Raw genomic sequence first — 18,078 nt, 5'->3', positions numbered from 1 at the left:
CAGTGTCCAAAGAAGGGCTAGAGGTATACAGAATGGTGTCGTCTTCGTAGAGGTGGATCAGAGAATCACCAGCAGCAAGAGAGACATCATTGATGTGTACAGAGAAGAGTCGGCCCGAGAATCGAACCCTGTGGCACCCCCATAGAGACTGCCAGAGGTCCGGACAACAGGCCCTCCGATTTGGCACACTGAACTCTGTCTGAGAAGTAGTTGGTGAACCAGGCGAGGCCGTCATTTGAGAAACCAAGGTTGTTGAGTCTGCTGATAAGAATGTGGTGATTGACAGAGTCGAAAGCCTTGGCCAAGTCGATGAATACAGCTGCAGAGTATTGTCTCTTATCGATGGCGGTTATGATATCATTTAGGACCTTGAGTGTGGCTGAGGTGCACCCATGACGAGCTCGGAAACCAGATTGCATAGCGGAGAAGGTACGGTGGGATTCGAAATGGTCGGTGATCTGTTTGTTAACTTGGCTTTTGAAGACCTTAAAAGGCAGGGTAGGATAGATATAGGTCTGTAACAGTTTAGGTCTAGATGACTACGGCATCTTTCCAATCTTTGTGGATCTCAGACGATACAAAAGAGAGGTTGAACAGTCTAGTAATATGGGTTGCAACAATTGTGGAGGATAATTTTAGAAAGATTTGTCTAGCCCGGCTGATTTGTAGGGGTCCAGATTTTGCAGCTCTTTCAGAACATCGGCTATCTGGTTTTGGGTGAAGGAGAAATGGGGGGCTTGGGCAAGTTGCTGTGGGGGGTGCAGGGCTGTTGACCGGGGTAGGGGTAGCCAGGTGGAAAGCATGGCCAGCCGTAGAAAAATGCTTGTTGAAATTCTCAATTATCGTGAATGTATCGGTGGTGACAGTGTTTCCTAGCCTCAGTGCAGTGGGCAGCTTATTCTCCATAGACTTTACAGTGTCCCAGAACTTTTTGGAGTTTGTGCTACAGGATGCAAATTTCTGTTTGAAAAAGATAGCCTTTGCTTTCCGGACTGCCTGTGTATATTGGTTCCTAACTTCCCTGAAAAGTTGCATATCGTGGGGGCTATTCAATGCTAATGCAGTACGCCACAGGATGTTGTTGTGCTGGTCAAGGGCAGTCAGGTCTGGAGTGAACCAAGGGCTATATCTGTTCCTGGTTCTACATGTTTTGAATGGGATGTCCAACACAGCAGTGTGGTGGGATAGGGTGAAATGATCCAGTAACAATGCTATTCTATTTTTTCAATTGTTTCACTGATATTTCATTGTAAGCTTTCTGACAGACAACAAAACATAATCCTTTCCTTAATGCACTGCTCCCATTAAAAAACATTCACTTGCTTTCAGGTTTTTTTTACACACATGTTTGTTTGGTTTGAAGGAGCCCTAAGCTGATGAGAAGCAAATTATTAATGAGCCATGCTCTACCAAGTGAGCCACACAGGATTACCCACCTCCCCCTGGTCCACCTCCTCCTGGACCACACCTACCTCCCCCTGGTCCACGCCCACCTCCCCTGGTCCACCAATCTCCCCCTGGACCACACCCACCTCTAAACTCAACAAAAAGAGAAACTGTATTATGAAGCCAAGATAAATGACATAAAGAATGATGGGAAAATATTTTTGGAGTACTTTAAACGAAATTATCGGCAGAAAGACAAATTCAAATCCATCTTTCATTGAATCAGATGGCTTATTCATCACAAAACCATTTGGTGGTGCCAATTATTTTAAATCAAATCAAATCAAATTTTATTTGTCACATACACATGGTTAGCAGATGTTAATGCGAGTGTAGCGAAATGCTTGTGCTTCTAGTTCCGACAATGCAGTAATAACGAACAAGTAATCTAACTAACAATTCCAAAAAAACTACTGTCTTTATACACAGTGTAAGGGGATAAAGAATATGTACATGTGATGGTACAGAGCAGCATAGGCAAGATACAGTAGATGATATTGAGTACAGTATATACATATGAGATGAGTATGTAAACCAAGTGGCATAGTTAAAGTGGCTAGTGATACATGTATTACATAAGGATGCAGTCGATGATATAGAGTACAGTATCAACGTATGCATATGAGATGAATAATGTAGGGTAAGTAACATTATATAAGGTAGCATTGTTTAAAGTGGCTAGTGATATATTTACATCATTTCCCATCAATTCCCATTATTAAAGTGGCTGGAGTAGAGTCAGTGTCATTGACAGTGTGTTGGCAGTAGCCACTCAATGTTAGTGGTGGCTGTTTAACAGTCTGATGGCCTTGAGATAGAAGCTGTTTTTCAGTCTCTCGGTCCCAGCTTTGATGCACCTGTACTGACCTCGCCTTCTGGATGACAGCGGGGTGAACAGGCAGTGGCTCGGGTGGTTGATGTCCTTGATGATCTTTATGGCCTTCCTGTAGCATCGGTGGTGTAGGTGTCCTGGAGGGCAGGTAGTTTGCCCCCGGTGATGCGTTGTGCAGACCTCACTACCCTCTGGAGAGCCTTACGGTTGAGGGCGGTGCAGTTGCCATACCAGGCGGTGATACAGCCCGCCAGGATGCTCTCGATTGTGCATCTGTAGAAGTTTGTGAGTGCTTTTGGTGACAAGCCGAATTTCTTCAGCCTCCTGAGGTTGAAGAGGCGCTGCTGCGCCTTCCTCACGATGCTGTCTGTGTGAGTGGACCAGTTCAGTTTGTCTGTGATGTGTATGCCGAGGAACTTAAAACGTGCTACCCTCTCCACTACTGTTCCATCGATGTGGATGGGGGTGTTCCCTCTGCTGTTTCCTGAAGTCCACAATCATCTCCTTAGTTTTGTTGACGTTGAGTGTGAGGTTATTTTCCTGACACCACACTCCGAGGGCCCTCACCTCCTCCCTGTAGGCCGTCTCGTCGTTGTTGGTAATCAAGCCTACCACTGTTGTGTCGTCCGCAAACTTGATGATTGAGTTGGAGCGTGCATGGCCACGCAGTCGTGGGTGAACAGGGAGTACAGGAGAGGGCTCAGAACGCACCCTTGTGGGGCCCCAGTGTTGAGGATCAGCGGGGAGGAGATGTTGTTGCCTACCCTCACCACCTGGGGGCGGCCCGTCAGGAAGTCCAGTACCCAGTTGCACAGGGCGGGGTTGAGACCCAGGGTCTCGAGCTTGATGGCAGCTTGGAGGGTACTATGGTGTTGAATGCCAAGCTGTAGTCGATGAACAGCATTCTCACATAGGTATTCCTCTTGTCCAGATGGGTTAGGGCAGTGTGCAGTGTGGTTGAGATTGCATCGTCTGTGGACCTATTTGGGCGGTAAGCAAATTGGAGTGGGTCAAGGGTGTCAGGTAGGGTGGAGGTGATATGGTCCTTGACTAGTCTCTCAAAGCACTTCATGATGACGGATGTGAGTGCTACGGGCGGTAGTCATTTAGCTCAGTTACCTTAGCTTTCTTGGGAACAGGAACAATGGTGGCCCTCTTGAAGCATGTGGGAACAGCAGACTGGTATAGGGATTGATTGAATATGTCCGTAAACACACCGGCCAGCTGGTCTGCGCATGCTCTGAGGGCGCGGCTGGGGATGCCGTCTGGGCCTGCAGCCTTGCGAGGGTTAACACGTTTAAATGTCTTACTCACTTCGGCTGCAGTGAAGGAGAGACCGCATGTTTTCGTTGCAGGCCGTGTCAGTGGCACTGTATTGTCCTCAAAGCGGGCAAAAAGTTATTTAGTCTGCCTGGGAGCAAGACATCCTGGTCCGTGACTGGGCTGGGTTTCTTCCTGTAGTCCGTGATTGACTGTAGACCCTGCCACATGCCTCTTGTGTCTGAGCCGTTGAATTGAGATTCTATTTTGTCTCTGTACTGGCGCTTAGCTTGTTTGATAGCCTTGCGGAGGGAATAGCTGCACTGTTTGTATTCAGTCATGTTACCAGACACCTTGCCCTGATTAAAAGCAGTGGTTCGCGCCTTCAGTTTCACACGAATGCTGCCATCAATCCACGGTTTCTGGTTAGGGAATGTTTTAATCGTTGCTATGGGAACGACATCTTCAACGCACGTTCTAATGAACTCGCACACCGTATCAGCGTATTCGTCAATGTTGTTGTCTGACGCAATGTCTCCCAGTCCACATGATGGAAGCAGTCTTGGAGTGTGGAGTCAGCTTGGTCGGACCAGCGTTGGACAGACCTCAGCGTGGGAGCTTCTTGTTTTAGTTTCTGTCTGTAGGCAGGGATCAACAAAATGGAGTCGTGGTCAGCTTTTCCGAAAGGGGGCGGGGCAGGGCCTTATATGCGTCGCGGAAGTTAGAGTAACAATGATCCAGGGTCTTTCCACCCCTGGTTGCGCAATCGATATGCTGATAAAATTTAGGGAGTCTTGTTTTCAGATTAGCCTTGTTAAAATCCCCAGCTACAATGAATGCAGCCTCCGGATAAATCGTTTCCAGTTTGCAGAGAGTTAAATAAAGTTCGTTCAGAGCCAACGATGTGTCTGCTTGGGGGGGATATATACGGCTGTGATTATAATCGAAGAGAATTCTCTTGGTAGATAATGCGGTCTACATTTGATTGTGAGGAATTCTAAATCAGGTGAACAGAAGGATTTGAGTTCCTGTATGTTTCTTTCATCACACCATGTCACGTTGGCCATAAGGCATACGCCCCCGCCCGTCTTCTTACCAGAAAGATGTTTGTTTCTGTCGGCGCGATGCGTGGAGAAACCCGCTGGCTGCACCGCTTCGGATTGCGTCTCTCAGTTAGCCATGTTTCCGTGAAGCAGAAGCGTTACAGTCTCTGATGTCCCTCTGGAATGCTACCCTTGCTTGGATTTCATCAACCTTGTTGTCAAGAGACTGGACATTGGCAAGAAGAATGCTAGGGAGTGGTGCACGGTGTGCCCGTCTCCGGAGTCTGACCAGAAGACCGCTTCGTTTCCCTCTTTTTCTGAGTCGTTTTTTTGGGTCGCTGCATGTGATCCACACACTGGTTGTAAGGCAGAACACAGGATCCGCATCGCGAAAAACATATTCTTGGTCGTACTGATGGTGAGTTGAGTAGTTCTTCTCGGCTGTATGTAATGAAACCTAAGATGACCTGGGGTACTAGTGTAAGAAATAACACGTAAAAAAACAAAAAACTGCATAGTTTCCTAGGAACGCGAAGCGAGGCGGCCATCTCTGTCGGCGCCGGAAGTAATGACTACTTCATTGGCAAAGTGGGCAAACTTAGGCAGGAAATGCCAAAAACTAACAGTGAGTCATCATATTCATGCATAAAAGACTAATACTGAAACAAAAGCACTGTAAATTTGAATTTTGTAACGTTGTCAATAATGACAAACCTGTCATTGACAACTCAGATGGAAAACTACCAAAGATGGTTGCTGACTCTATAGCCACTCCTATCTGTCATATATTTAATCTGAGCCTACAGAAAAGTGTTAGTCCTCTGGCCTGGAGGGAATCCATTCTGCTACCCAAGAACCCTTTACTGGTTCTAACAGCCAACCTATCAGCTTGCTGCCAGCTCTTAACAAACTGTTTGAACCAATTGTGTATGACCAAATACAATGCTATTTCTCTGTAAACAAATTAACAACAGACTTTCAGAATGCTTTTGGAGAAAGGCATTCAACATGTACTGCACTGACAAATAACTGATGACTGGTTGAAAGAAATTGACAATAAGAAGATTGTGGGAGCTGTACTGTTAGACTGCCTTTGATATTATTGACCATAATTTGTTTTTGAGAAAATATATGTTTTATGAATTCAGAGGGTTTTCTTGAATGGAAGCTTCTTTCATGTCAAACATGTAAAGTGTGGTGTACCGCAGGGCAACTCTCTAGGCCCTCTACTATTTTCAAATTTTATCAATGACCTGCCACTGGCATTAAACAAAGCCTATGTGTCCATGTATGCTGATGATTCAACCATATACGCATCAGCAACCACAGCTAATGAAGTCCCTGAAAACCTTAACAAAGAGTTGCAGTCAGTTTTGGAAAGGGTGGCCAGTGATTAACTGGTACTTAACATCTCTAAATCTAAGCATATTGTATTTGGTATAAATGATTCCCTAAGCTCTAGACCTCAGCTGAATCTGGTAATGAATGGTGTGGCTGTTGAACAAGTTGAGGAGACTAAATTACTTGGTGTTACCTTAGATTATAAACTATCATGGTCAAAACATATAGATTCAATGGTTGTAAAGATGGGGAGAGGTCTGTCTGTGATAAAGATATGCTTTGTTTTTTTGACACCTCACTCTACAATGCAATTACTGCAGGCTCTAGTTTTATCTTATCTTGATTATTGTCCAGCCAGGTGGTCAAGCGCTGCAAGGAAGGACCTAGTTGAGCTGCAGCTAGCCCAGAACAGAGTTACTGTCACGTTCTGACCTTTATTTCCTTTGTTTTGTATTTATTTAGTATGGTCAGGGCGTGAGTTGGGTGGGCAGTCTATGTTTTGGGGTATTTCTATGTTTCGGTCTAGTATGCTTCTAAATCAGAGGCAGGTGTCATTAGTTGTCTCTGATTGAGAATCATACTTAGGTAGCCTGGGTTTCACTGTGTGTTTGTGGGTGATTGTTCCTGTCTCTGTGTTTTGCACCAGATAGGACTGTTTTAGGTTTTCGCACGTTTGTTGTTTTGTTAGTTTATTCGTGTACAGTTTCTTTATTAAAGTACAATGAATAATGACCACGCTGCATTTTGGTCCGCCTCTACTTCACCTAAAGAAAACCGTTACAGTTACACATTTTTGGTCTTCATTGTAATCAGAGAGCTAATATTAATACTATGCATGTCAGTCTCTCTTGGCTAAAAGAAGAGGAGATACTGCATCGCTTCTTGTTTTTATATAAAGAAATGAGTGTGGTGGAAATTCCCAAATGTTTGCATAGTCAACTTACACACAGCACTGACACACTCACACACACTTACCCCACCAGACATGCCACCAGGGGTATTTTCACTGTCCCCGGGTCCATAACAAATTCAAGGAAATGTATAATATTATACAGAGCCATGATTGCATAGAACTCCCCTCCATCTCATATAGCTCAAGTGAACAGCAAACCTGGTTTCAAAAAACAAATAAAGCAACACCTCATGGCACAATTCCTCACCCCCATGTGACCTACTTATTGTGTGTATGTACTGACATGGAACTGATAGATACACACACACACACATACACACACACACACACACACAACATGTACAAAAAAATATGGTTTGTAAATTGTAGAGTATTTTGTCCATAATGTCTTTTTCGTTATGTCGGACCCCAATAAGACTAGCTGTCGCAATTGGCGTCAGCTAATGGGGATCCTAGTAAAATTAAAAAAATCCCCCTGGTCCACACCCACCTCCCCCTGGTCTGTCCATTCCAGCCTCACACCCACCTCCCCCTGGTCTGTCCATTCCACCCTCACACCCACCTCCCCCTGGTCTCTCCATTCCAGCAGCGGTCCGTATTGGTGATGTCGGTGGCCATGTTCTTGTCATTGCAGATGGTGTGTGGGAGAGAGAGCCAAAAGCCCCGCATGGGCCACAGTCGCTCCTTCAGCTCTGACACCTGGAGGCAGGCGGACGGAAACTGGTTGATGCAGGCTGTAAAGTAAACTCTTATATTGCTGTTGAACATATGGAGGTGGGAAGCTCATTTTAGCCACGTCCTCGTCATCAAACAAACTAGAATGTACTGTATATAGATGGCTGTTGGTATGGCTGTTGTTGAACATATGGACAGAGAGAGCTAACATGGGCATAAACTACAAAAATAATTTACTTGAATATTAATTGCAGGTAAGAACTCATCTCTGCTGCTCCATCTCCTCTCCCCCTCCCTCTTGGCTTGGCTGTGGGATATTGAATGCACATTGATCATTCTAATAGAACTGTTAACAGGCATTACCCAGAGATTGTGGTGAATAACTCCCTGCTATCAACCAATCAGCATCCAGGATCCAAACAACCCGTTATATAATAAGAATCCAAAGTCCAACAATTTATGTAGCAATCCAGGACTTCCCAACAGCTGTTGGCATTAACTAGTGTTTATCTCCAGGTTTATTGGGTTTTCCTGTTCTCTGTGTAAGGCAAAGTAGAAGCAAAGAGCAGGCAATGATTATGAATTGCTTATGAAGAGAATACTTGTATTCAATCAACTATGGATATCAGTATTTCTGAACAGCACTTTCATAACTGAGTTTGATTGGTACAGCAGCTTGTCTTTAATAGAGGGAGTTGACATTTGATTTTGAAGTCTTACATCAGGTGGTGTGTTGGCCTTCACAGCTGAATGGATCACGAGTCACACCACAGAACTGTCACTTTATAAATTAACAGTCAACTCTCTCCATCCAACACAGTGCTGTCTGGATTGCCCAGTGGCGATTTTAGCATATAAATCTTGGTGGGGCAAAAGAAATGATATGTGGGTTGCGTGCCAGCAAAGCCACAACACAACACTAAACAATACAGTAATTCCACTATAACAAACTGTTAGGGCCTACATAAAGCTGTGCCAACATCAGAGTCCCAACAGCAGTCCCAACACCTTACCACTGCTACACCTGGCTATCAGCGGAGCCTTGTCTGGCAGCGAAACAGTTCATTATGCTTCATTTACTGCCTTTAAAAAAACATAGCTGATATGGATGACTTGCTTAAACAAGTGTGGTTTCTACTGACAATTGAGATGTACAAACTGTGGCATAAGGGGATGACAAGCGGATAATTGGCAATCTGTAATTTCGATTAAGACATTAATGAGCGAGCTAGGACGGACGTAGTCAATGTAACTATTTGTTCAGCACTTTTGAAATGTACAGCAACAGAATTCAGAACATTGGCCATTCTTACAGTGTTCTCCTTGTACACCAAGTCGGAACCATAGGATAACTACAGTTGAGAATTAGCTGGCTGGCTAAAACTAACATGTTTACAGTAATGTTGATTAATGTGCACAGTCCTTTTAAAGCTACATTTAATAAAGTAATGTAAAGTAACTGGCTGAATCAATCAAGTTATATCTCACATCATGTGTGATGCCAACCTTAGCAGTCCTAGGCCAAGTTATATTAATGTTATGCAAATAGTTACATAACCCAATGTATGTGACTGAGATGATGGAATTGCATCCCATTGCTATCAAATATATAAACAATAAATTCATCTGAATAAAACATTGATTTCAGGTTCATTTAAAGGCCAAATACAGGGATACAAGCCAGTAAAGTCACTACACAAGACTACACTAAACAATGCATTAATTGCACTATACCACTGCTACACCTGGCTATCAGCGGAGCCTTGTCTGGCAGCAAAACAGTTCATTCAGCCTCATTTACTGCCTTTAAAAAAACATAGCTGATATGGCATTCGCCAAAAGGCATGTGGACTCCCCAAACATATGGAAGAAGGTACTCTGGTCAGATGAGACTAAAATTGAGCTTTTTGGCCATCAAGGAAAACGCTATGTCTGGCGTAAACCCAACACCTCTCATCACCCCGAGAATCCCTTCCCCACAGTGAAGCATGGGTGTGACAGCATCTTGCTGTGGGGATGTTTTTCATTGGCAGGGACTGGGAAACTGGTCAGAATTGAAGGAATGATGGCGCTAAATGTAGGGAAATTCTTGAGGGAAACCTGTTTCAATCTTCCAGAGATTTGAGCCTGGGACGGAGGTTCACTTCCCAGCAGGACAATGACCCTAAGCATACTGCTAAAGCAACACTCGAGTGGTTTAAGGGGAAACATTTAAATGCCTTGGAATGGCCTAGTCAAAGCCCAGACCTCAATCCAATTGAGAATCTGTGGTATGACTTAAAGATTGCTGTACACAAGCGGAACACATCCAACTTGAAGGAGCTGGAGCAGTTCTGCCTTGAAGAATCTCCAAAAATCCCAGTGGCTAGATGTGCCACGCTTATAGAGACATACCCCAAGAGACTTGCAGCTGTAATTTCTGCATAGGTGGCTCTACAAAGTATTGACTTTGGGGGGGTGAATAGTTATGCACGCTCAAGTTTTCTGTTTTTTTGTGTTATCTCTTGTTTGTTTCACAATTAAAAATATTTAGCATCTTCAAAGTTGTAGGAATGTTGTGTAAATCAAATGATACAAACCCCCCAGAAATACATTTTAATTCCAGGTTGTAAGGTAACAAAATAGGAAAAATGCCAAGGGGGTGAACTGACTGACAAACTACGACATAAGGGCAAGACAAGCGGGTAAGAAGCAATCCTTAATTTCGCTTAAGACATTAATGAGCAAACTAGGACGAACGTAGTCAATGTAACTATTTGTTCAGCACTTTTGAAATGTACAGCGACAGAATTCAGATTATTGGGCAGATTATTAACATTAATTAAAATGACAAGACAGACAGACAATGAGCACATGCAGAGCAGCACAGAATACAACAGGACAAGGAAACATATGACAACCAACCCTTAGCAGGCAGACAGACAAAAAGCAACCAAACAATACAACAGAAACATAACAAGGTATACAAAGCTCTCAAGCTATTTGGGAAAAATTTCAGTTAATAGTTAGCTAATTTAAACCCCTTTCTCCCCTACAATGTTGCAACACGGGTGCAGGGGCTCCCAAATCAAAGTTCATGAAAGTGTATATATAAGTCGAGATTCAGGTTAGAGTTACTCACTTCACAGTGGAGACACTCAAACAGGTAAGATGTAATTACCTCAGCATTACAGTACTAGAACATAAAATAATAACTCTGAATCTGAAGAGTGTTGTCTCTGGTTAACGCTGTATTGTATCTGTAGATATCTGAGGACAAAAAACACCTTATCAGTCACACTGAAGGCCATTGAACCCAGTTGCCAGAGGTAAGTGCATTCTCTCTCAAGTAAAATCTAGCCATTTAAAAAAAAGAAAAATTATTCCAATTATATAATATAATTTATATTTGCATAACTTATACAAAATGGCTTTGGAGTATGATGACTCTACTTACTCTATCTAACTTCATCCAATATTTGACAAGCGTTGACAATTTATTTTTCCTTGTTTGACATAAAATACTGTAAAATCACCAGGAAATCATCTAAAAGTAATTTAAATATATGACACCTGTTCATAAGTATTCCCACACATTTAAAAAAAAAAAAAAAAAGTTTTACCTTTATTTAACTAGGCAAGTCAGTTAAGAACAAATTTTTATTTTCAATGACAGCCTAGGAACAATGGGTTAACTGTTTTGTACCTTGTCTGCTCAGGGGTTTGAACTTGCAACCTTCCAGTTACTAGTCCAACACTCTAACCACTAGGCTACCCTGCCGCCCAATAAATAGCATAAATAGAGGCATATGTCATCGTATGACAATGTAATCAAGGTCTGAAATTATTCTGTTCTTCTCAAAATACTGTACAATATCTGTTTGGGATTATTGCTGTCAATTTGCAGGGAACAAATTATTTATTTTCCAGCCCCCTGACCATCTGAAAAATCAGACCATGGCTGAATGTAATTGGGGACCCCTGGCTTATAGTCTACACTGGTACAGTAATTAATAGTAATAGTAATAAACTTGTAATAGTCTAACTTACCCCTCCTGTTTCTTCATTTAGTTGATGCCATGGGGTTCCAGAGGGCTTTCCTGTTCCTGGTGTTGATGTGTGCCACAGTGATGGTACACAGTCAACCTGCCGACATCGGCCATCGTTATACACACTTCCTCCGACAGCACGTCAAGGGGGATATGACAATACAGAAGTGTCAGGGTGTGATGGGCTACTTGGAGTTGACTGAGTCTGATAGCGCAAATTGCAAAGTAAAAAACACATTCATTAAAGCCAATTCAAATCAGGTCAGGGCCATTTGTACTGGGGGTGGCACACCTTTGGGCAACAGTCTGTTTGAAAGCAATAATCGCTTCCCTGTAGTCATATGTAAGCACAAGTGTAAAAAGAAAACGCTATGTCAACACACTCATCCCCGATGTGAATATGAGGGTTCTTCGTCCACCAGGAAAGTTGTCATTGCTTGTGAACGAGAATGGCCAGTGCACTATGGCGACGATATACTTATTGTCTAATTTAGCAGATTGCTATGAACTGGTTCTCTGAAATAAATAATAATATGCCTAATTTGACACCTGAATTACTGTATCCTGTTTTGTTTTTCACTATGATGACAACACATTACTGGGGATTTTGGACCAATCTTCCTAGTTGTATAAATTGATTAGTGTCCATTGATCTGGAAACAATTAATTATCTGAAAGAATGACCAAAATACATCTCAGGGTTTGATTAAATTTCAGTCAATTTTAGTCTTTGAAGGGGGCATACATGATTGTTGGATATTTATGTCAAGGCTTGCTTAATTTATAGGCCATAGTCCCATATTACAGTAATGCTTAACTAGACAGTAAACAAATGAAGCTAATTTCCAAACAAAAGAACAGAAGTGTAACCATAACCTTTGAACTCGCTTGTTTTCTACCACGAACTGAAAGAAAATTCCAGATAAGGTTTAAGTTTGTTTGATATAGATTTTTCACCAAATCTCCTAATACTTTTTAAATGTTTTATTATTAACCAAAAAACTTCTTGAAATACTGTATAGAGACTTGCTAACAAGATGTCTCACAATTTGGTTTCATAAAGTTAGAAAGTCACATGCATACCATAAAACATTGTTAAAATGTTTGAGCCAAACAGTATATTCAACCAGAGGAAATCCCATTGTTTACATATAGATTTCAGTAGGTTTTGTGTGTGGCGCTCCCACATAAAGCGGTTGCTTAATTTTTATGTGTATTTCTGCTGTCATTCCAGGTTCAAGTTTGACATGACTAAATTAGCTGAAGTTGGCTAGCTATAGCTATAGCTACAATAATGTTATCCAGACTATATAGCAAGCATTTTATGTAGAAAAGACGACCAGTCCTTTCGCAACTAAGGAAAAATAATATGACTGGAGGTGTGTTCGTAAATTCAATCAGGAGTGCCAGAGTGTGCTCTGTGCGTTCGTAAATTCAGAGTGTTGTCAGATTGTCCTTTCTTAAATTCAGGGCGGATCGCTCTCTGAGAGTTCAGAGCGCTCACTGACTCTCTGGCTGAGGAGTAGGGTTGATAGGAGCGTTCTGACAGTCAAGCACCCAAGCTAACTGGCTAAAGTTGGCTAGCCCGCTAGGTACTTCCAGACACAACTGGTTAGAACTGGTTAGGGTGTTTCCATGTTATCCAGAACATTAGTTTCCTGAGGGGGAATAGACTCTTCATGACTGTCTTGGTGTGTTTGGACCATTCTTGGTGTGTTTGGCTCACATCAACACCATTATCCCAGAAACCCTAGACCCACTCCAATTTGCATACCGCCCAAACAGATCCACAGATGATGCAATCTCTTTTGCACTCCACACTGCCCTTTTCCACCTGGACAAAAGGAACACTTATGTGAGAATGCTATTCATTGACTACAGCTCAGCATTCAACACCATAGTACCCTCAAAGCTCATCGCTAAGCTAAGGATCCTGGGGCTAAACACCTCCCTCCAACTGGATCCTGGACTTCCTGACGGGCCGCCCCCAGGTGATGAGGGTAGGTACAGTTGAAGTCGGAAGTTTACATACACTTTCGCCAAATACATTTAAACTCAGTTTTTCACAATTCCTGACTTTTAATCCTAGTAAAAAAATCCCTGTTTTAGGACGGTTAGGATCAACCCCTTTATTTTAAGAATGTGAAATAATAATAGTAGAAAGAATGATTTATTTCAGCTTTTATTTCTTTCATCACATTCCCAGAAGGTAATTACTATTTGTTAGGATTGCCTTTAAATTGTTTAACTTGGGTCAAATGTTTCGGGTAGACTTCCACAAGCTTCCCACAATCAGTTGGGTGAATTTTGGCCCATTCCTCCTGACAGAGCTGGTGTAACTGAGTCAGGTTTGTAGGCCTCCTTGCTCGCACACGCTTTTTCAGTTCTGCCCACAAATGTTCTATAGGATTGAGGTCAGGGCTTTGTGATGGCCACTTCAATACCTTGACTTTGTTGTCCTTAAGCCATTTTGTCACAACTTTGGAAATATGCTTGGGGTCATTGTCCATTTGGAAGACCCATTTGCGACCAAGATTTAACTTCCTGACTGATGTCTTGAGATGTTGCTTCAATATATCCACATAATTTTCTATTCTCATGATGCCATCTATTTTGTGAAATGCACCAGTCCCTCCTGCAGCAAAGCACCCCCACAACATGATGCTGCCACGCCTGTGCTTCACGGTTGGGATGGTGTACTTTGGCTTGCAAGCCTCCCCCTTTTTCCTCCAAACATAACAATGGTCATTATGGCCAAACAGTTCTATTATTATTTCATCAGACCAGAGGACATTTCTCCAAAAAGTACAATAGTTGTCCGCATGTGCAGTTGCAAACCATAGTCTGGCTTTTTTTATTGCGGTTTTGGAGCAGTGGCTTCTTCCTTGCTGAGTGGCCTTTTAGGTTATGTCGATGTAGGACTCGTTTTACTGTGGATATAGATACTTTTCTACCTGTTTTCTCCAACATCTTCACAAGTACATTTGCTGTTGTTCTGGGATTGATTTGCACTTTTCGCACCAAAGTACGTTCATCTTTAGGAGACAGAATGTGTCTCCTTCCTGAGCGTAATGACGGCTGCGTGGTCCCATGGTGTTTATACTTGCGTACTATTGTTTGTACAGATGATCGTGGTACTTTCGGGCACTTGGAAATTGCTCCCAAGGATGAACCAGACTTGTGGAGGTCTACAATTTTATTTCTGAGGTCTTGGCTGATTTCTTTTGATTTTCCCATGATGTCAAGCAAAGAGGCACTGAGTTTGAAGGTAGGCCTTGAAATACATCCACAGGTACACCTCCAATTGACTCAAATGATGTCAATTAGCCTATCAGAAGCTTCTAAAGCCATTGCATAATTTTCTGGAATTTTATAAGCTGTTTAACGGCACAGTCAACTTAGTGTATGTAAACTTCTGACCCACTGGAATTGTGATACAGTTAAGTTAAATAATCTGTCTGTAAACATTACTTGTGTCATGCACAAAGTAGATGACCTAACTGACTTGTCAAAACTATAGTTATTTAATAAGAATATTGTGGCGTGGTTTAATGACCGTTTTAATGACTCCAACCTAAGTGCAAGTAAACTTCCAACTTCAACTGTAATTGAAGACATCGATGGAGTGGTTTGTGCAAGTCGATTGACCTGTATGGTGGACGGAGAAAAGAAGTTCACGTCATCCATGCTACTGTTCTTTGATTTAGAGTCTCTCCTTCTCATATAAAGTTATGATTCATGAGATACCCTGTAAGCCTTTGTGTCAAGTGTGTGCAGAAGGGAAGAATATCGTATGCCAGACAAAGGGAAATGCTGCAAATGTGGAGGTGAACATGCGCTTGAATTCTTAGAGTGCCCTGGTGAAAGACAATGAGGTGGCAAGGGTGAGGAGTGTTTAGCATGTCTCCTATCCGGAGGTGGTAAGAAAATTGGAAGGATCGAGTGGCGGCGAAGAAGCAATGGTAGTAGAGCCACCACGGCCAGTGAAAGTTTCTTATCAACGGAGGGATAGTAAAAATGCTACATGGACTTCATATTATTTATTGCAATGGCCATAAACTGTACCGCACAGTGAGAGAAGTCGAAGAAAATTGGAATCATTGTGTATGCTGCTGAACGTTTTTGGGTCTTCGTGATTACCAGTTATTAAAAAAATTTAGAAAATAAAGTTGATGTTTTATTTTGTATGATGCCGTTTTCCCCCTTTCCTGGAATGTTTTTGAAGTTTCTTATTGAATACCCCGACCAGCTGGTGGTGGTAATGCACCATTAACATTGGATGCCAACCGTTGTTAAACCCCATCGAAGAAGTGTTCTGGGCTTTGACTTGAGCAGAGAAAGTCTCTGTGGGAATCGGGCCCCTATGCAAGTGGCCATGTGTTATGTGATCGCACTAACCCAGTGTCTGCGGGACGAGAAGTCTTACTGGTGTAACAGTGTTGCTTCCATCCCTCTCCTCGCCCCTACCCGGGCTCAAACCAGGGACCCTCTGCACATCATCATTGGTACAACGCACATCTAGGAACTTTAGCTCCGCCAAGTAATGGATGTGATTTTTCCAATATTCCTTCAGTTTGATGGCGTTTGCTGTCTCAACTAAATACTGTAAAGTAACTTCTGTTTGATGGCTTGATGGTGTGTTTGCAGGTGAGGCTGACAGGGCCATATTCCTCTCAGTAATGGTAGGACTGCTCCTGCTGGCTCTATTCGGCTTTCTGCTGTGGATGGTAACATAATGTGGAATACATACTGTGGAAGCCAGAGGAGGTTGGTGGGAGGAGCTATAGGACTGACTCCTTGAATGTATTAATGGAGCACAAACGCTTCAAACATGGAAAACACGTTTGACTCCGTTCAATTGAGTCCATGCCATTATTCCATTACAATGAGCCCATCCTGCTATAGCTCCTCCCACCAGCCTCTGGTGGGAGCTGAATATTGAGTGGCTAGTGGCTGAGTGGCTGAATATAAAGTGGCTAGTGATACATGTATTACATAAGGATGCAGTCGATGATATAGAGTACAGTATCAACGTATGCATATGAGATGAACAATGTAGGGTAAGTAACATTATATAAGGTAGCATTGTTTAAAGTGGCTAGTGATATATTTACATCATTTCCCATGATTAAAGTGGCTGGAGTAGAGTCAGTGTCATTGACAGTGTGTTGGCAGTAGCCACTCAATGTTAGTGGTGGCTGTTTAACAGTCTGATGGCCTTGAGATAGAAGCTGTTTTTCAGTCTCTCGGTCCCAGCTTTGATGCACCTGTACTGACCTCGACTTCTGGATGGCAGCGGGGTGAACAGGCAGTGGCTCGGGTGGTTGATGTCCTTGATGATCTTTATGGCCTTCCTGTAGCATCGGGTGGTGTAGGTGTCCTGGAGGGCAGGTAGTTTGCCCCCGGTGATGCGTTGTGCAGACCTCACTACCCTCTGGAGAGCCTTACGGTTGAGGGCGGTGCAGTTGCCATACCAGGCGGTGATTGCTCTCGATTGTGCATCTGTAGAAGTTTGTGAGTGCTTTTGGTGACAAGCCGAATTTCTTCAGCCTCCTGAGGTTGAAGAGGCGCTGCTGCGCCTTCCTCACGATGCTGTCTGTGTGAGTGGACCAATTCAGTTTGTCTGTGATGTGTATGCCGAGGAACTTAAAACTTGCTACCCTCTCCACTACTGTTCCATCGATGTGGATGGGGGTGTTCCCTCTGCTGTTTCCTGAAGTCCACAATCATCTCCTTAGTTTTGTTGACGTTGAGTGTGAGGTTATTTTCCTGACACCACACTCCGAGGGCCCTCACCTCCTCCCTGTAGGCCGTCTCGTCGTTGTTGGTAATCAAGCCTACCACTGTTGTGTCATCCGCAAACTTGATGATTGAGTTGGAGGCGTGCATGGCCACGCAGTCGTGGGTGAACAGGGAGTACAGGAGAGGGCTCAGAACGCACCCTTGTGGGGCCCCAGTGTTGAGGATCAGCGGGGAGGAGATGTTGTTGCCTACCCTCACCACCTGGGGGCGGCCCGTCAGGAAGTCCAGTACCCAGTTGCACAGGGCGGGGTCGAGACCCAGGGTCTCGAGCTTGATGACGAGCTTGGAGGGTACTATGGTGTTGAATGCCGAGCTGTAGTCGATGAACAGCATTCTCACATAGGTATTCCTCTTGTCCAGATGGGTTAGGGCAGTGTGCAGTGTGGTTGAGATTGCATCGTCTGTGGACCTATTTGGGCGGTAAGCAAATTGGAGTGGGTCAAGGGTGTCAGGTAGGGTGGAGGTGATATGGTCCTTGACTAGTCTCTCAAAGCACTTCATGATGACGGATGTGAGTGCTACGGGCGGTAGTCGTTTAGCTCAGTTACCTTAGCTTTCTTGGGAACAGGAACAATGGTGGCCCTCTTGAAGCATGTGGGAACAGCAGACTGGTATAGGGATTGATTGAATATGTCCGTAAACACACCGGCCAGCTGGTCTGCGCATGCTCTGAGGGCGCGGCTGGGGATGCCGTCTGGGCCTGCAGCCTTGCGAGGGTTAACACGTTTAAATGTCTTA

General features: G+C 43.5%; 1 protein-coding gene across 1 annotated transcript; it reads left to right on the top strand.

The window, feature by feature from the left end:
- Positions 1-10,607: 10,607 nt before the first annotated feature.
- Positions 10,608-12,092, top strand: LOC112221126 (ribonuclease-like 3). Its single transcript, XM_024383255.2, has 3 exons — positions 10,608-10,655; positions 10,756-10,818; positions 11,561-12,092. Exon 3 carries the CDS (start codon positions 11,569-11,571, stop codon positions 12,025-12,027), a length of 459 nt encoding a protein of 152 aa, XP_024239023.1. The 5' UTR covers positions 10,608-10,655; positions 10,756-10,818; positions 11,561-11,568; the 3' UTR covers positions 12,028-12,092.
- Positions 12,093-18,078: the final 5,986 nt, after the last annotated feature.

Source organism: Oncorhynchus tshawytscha, linkage group LG21 (genome assembly GCF_018296145.1).
Source record: "Oncorhynchus tshawytscha isolate Ot180627B linkage group LG21, Otsh_v2.0, whole genome shotgun sequence".
NCBI classification, from domain to species: domain Eukaryota; kingdom Metazoa; phylum Chordata; class Actinopteri; order Salmoniformes; family Salmonidae; genus Oncorhynchus; species Oncorhynchus tshawytscha.
The sequence above is the reverse complement of the archived record's forward strand: the minus strand, read 5'-3'. Positions and strand labels throughout refer to the sequence as shown.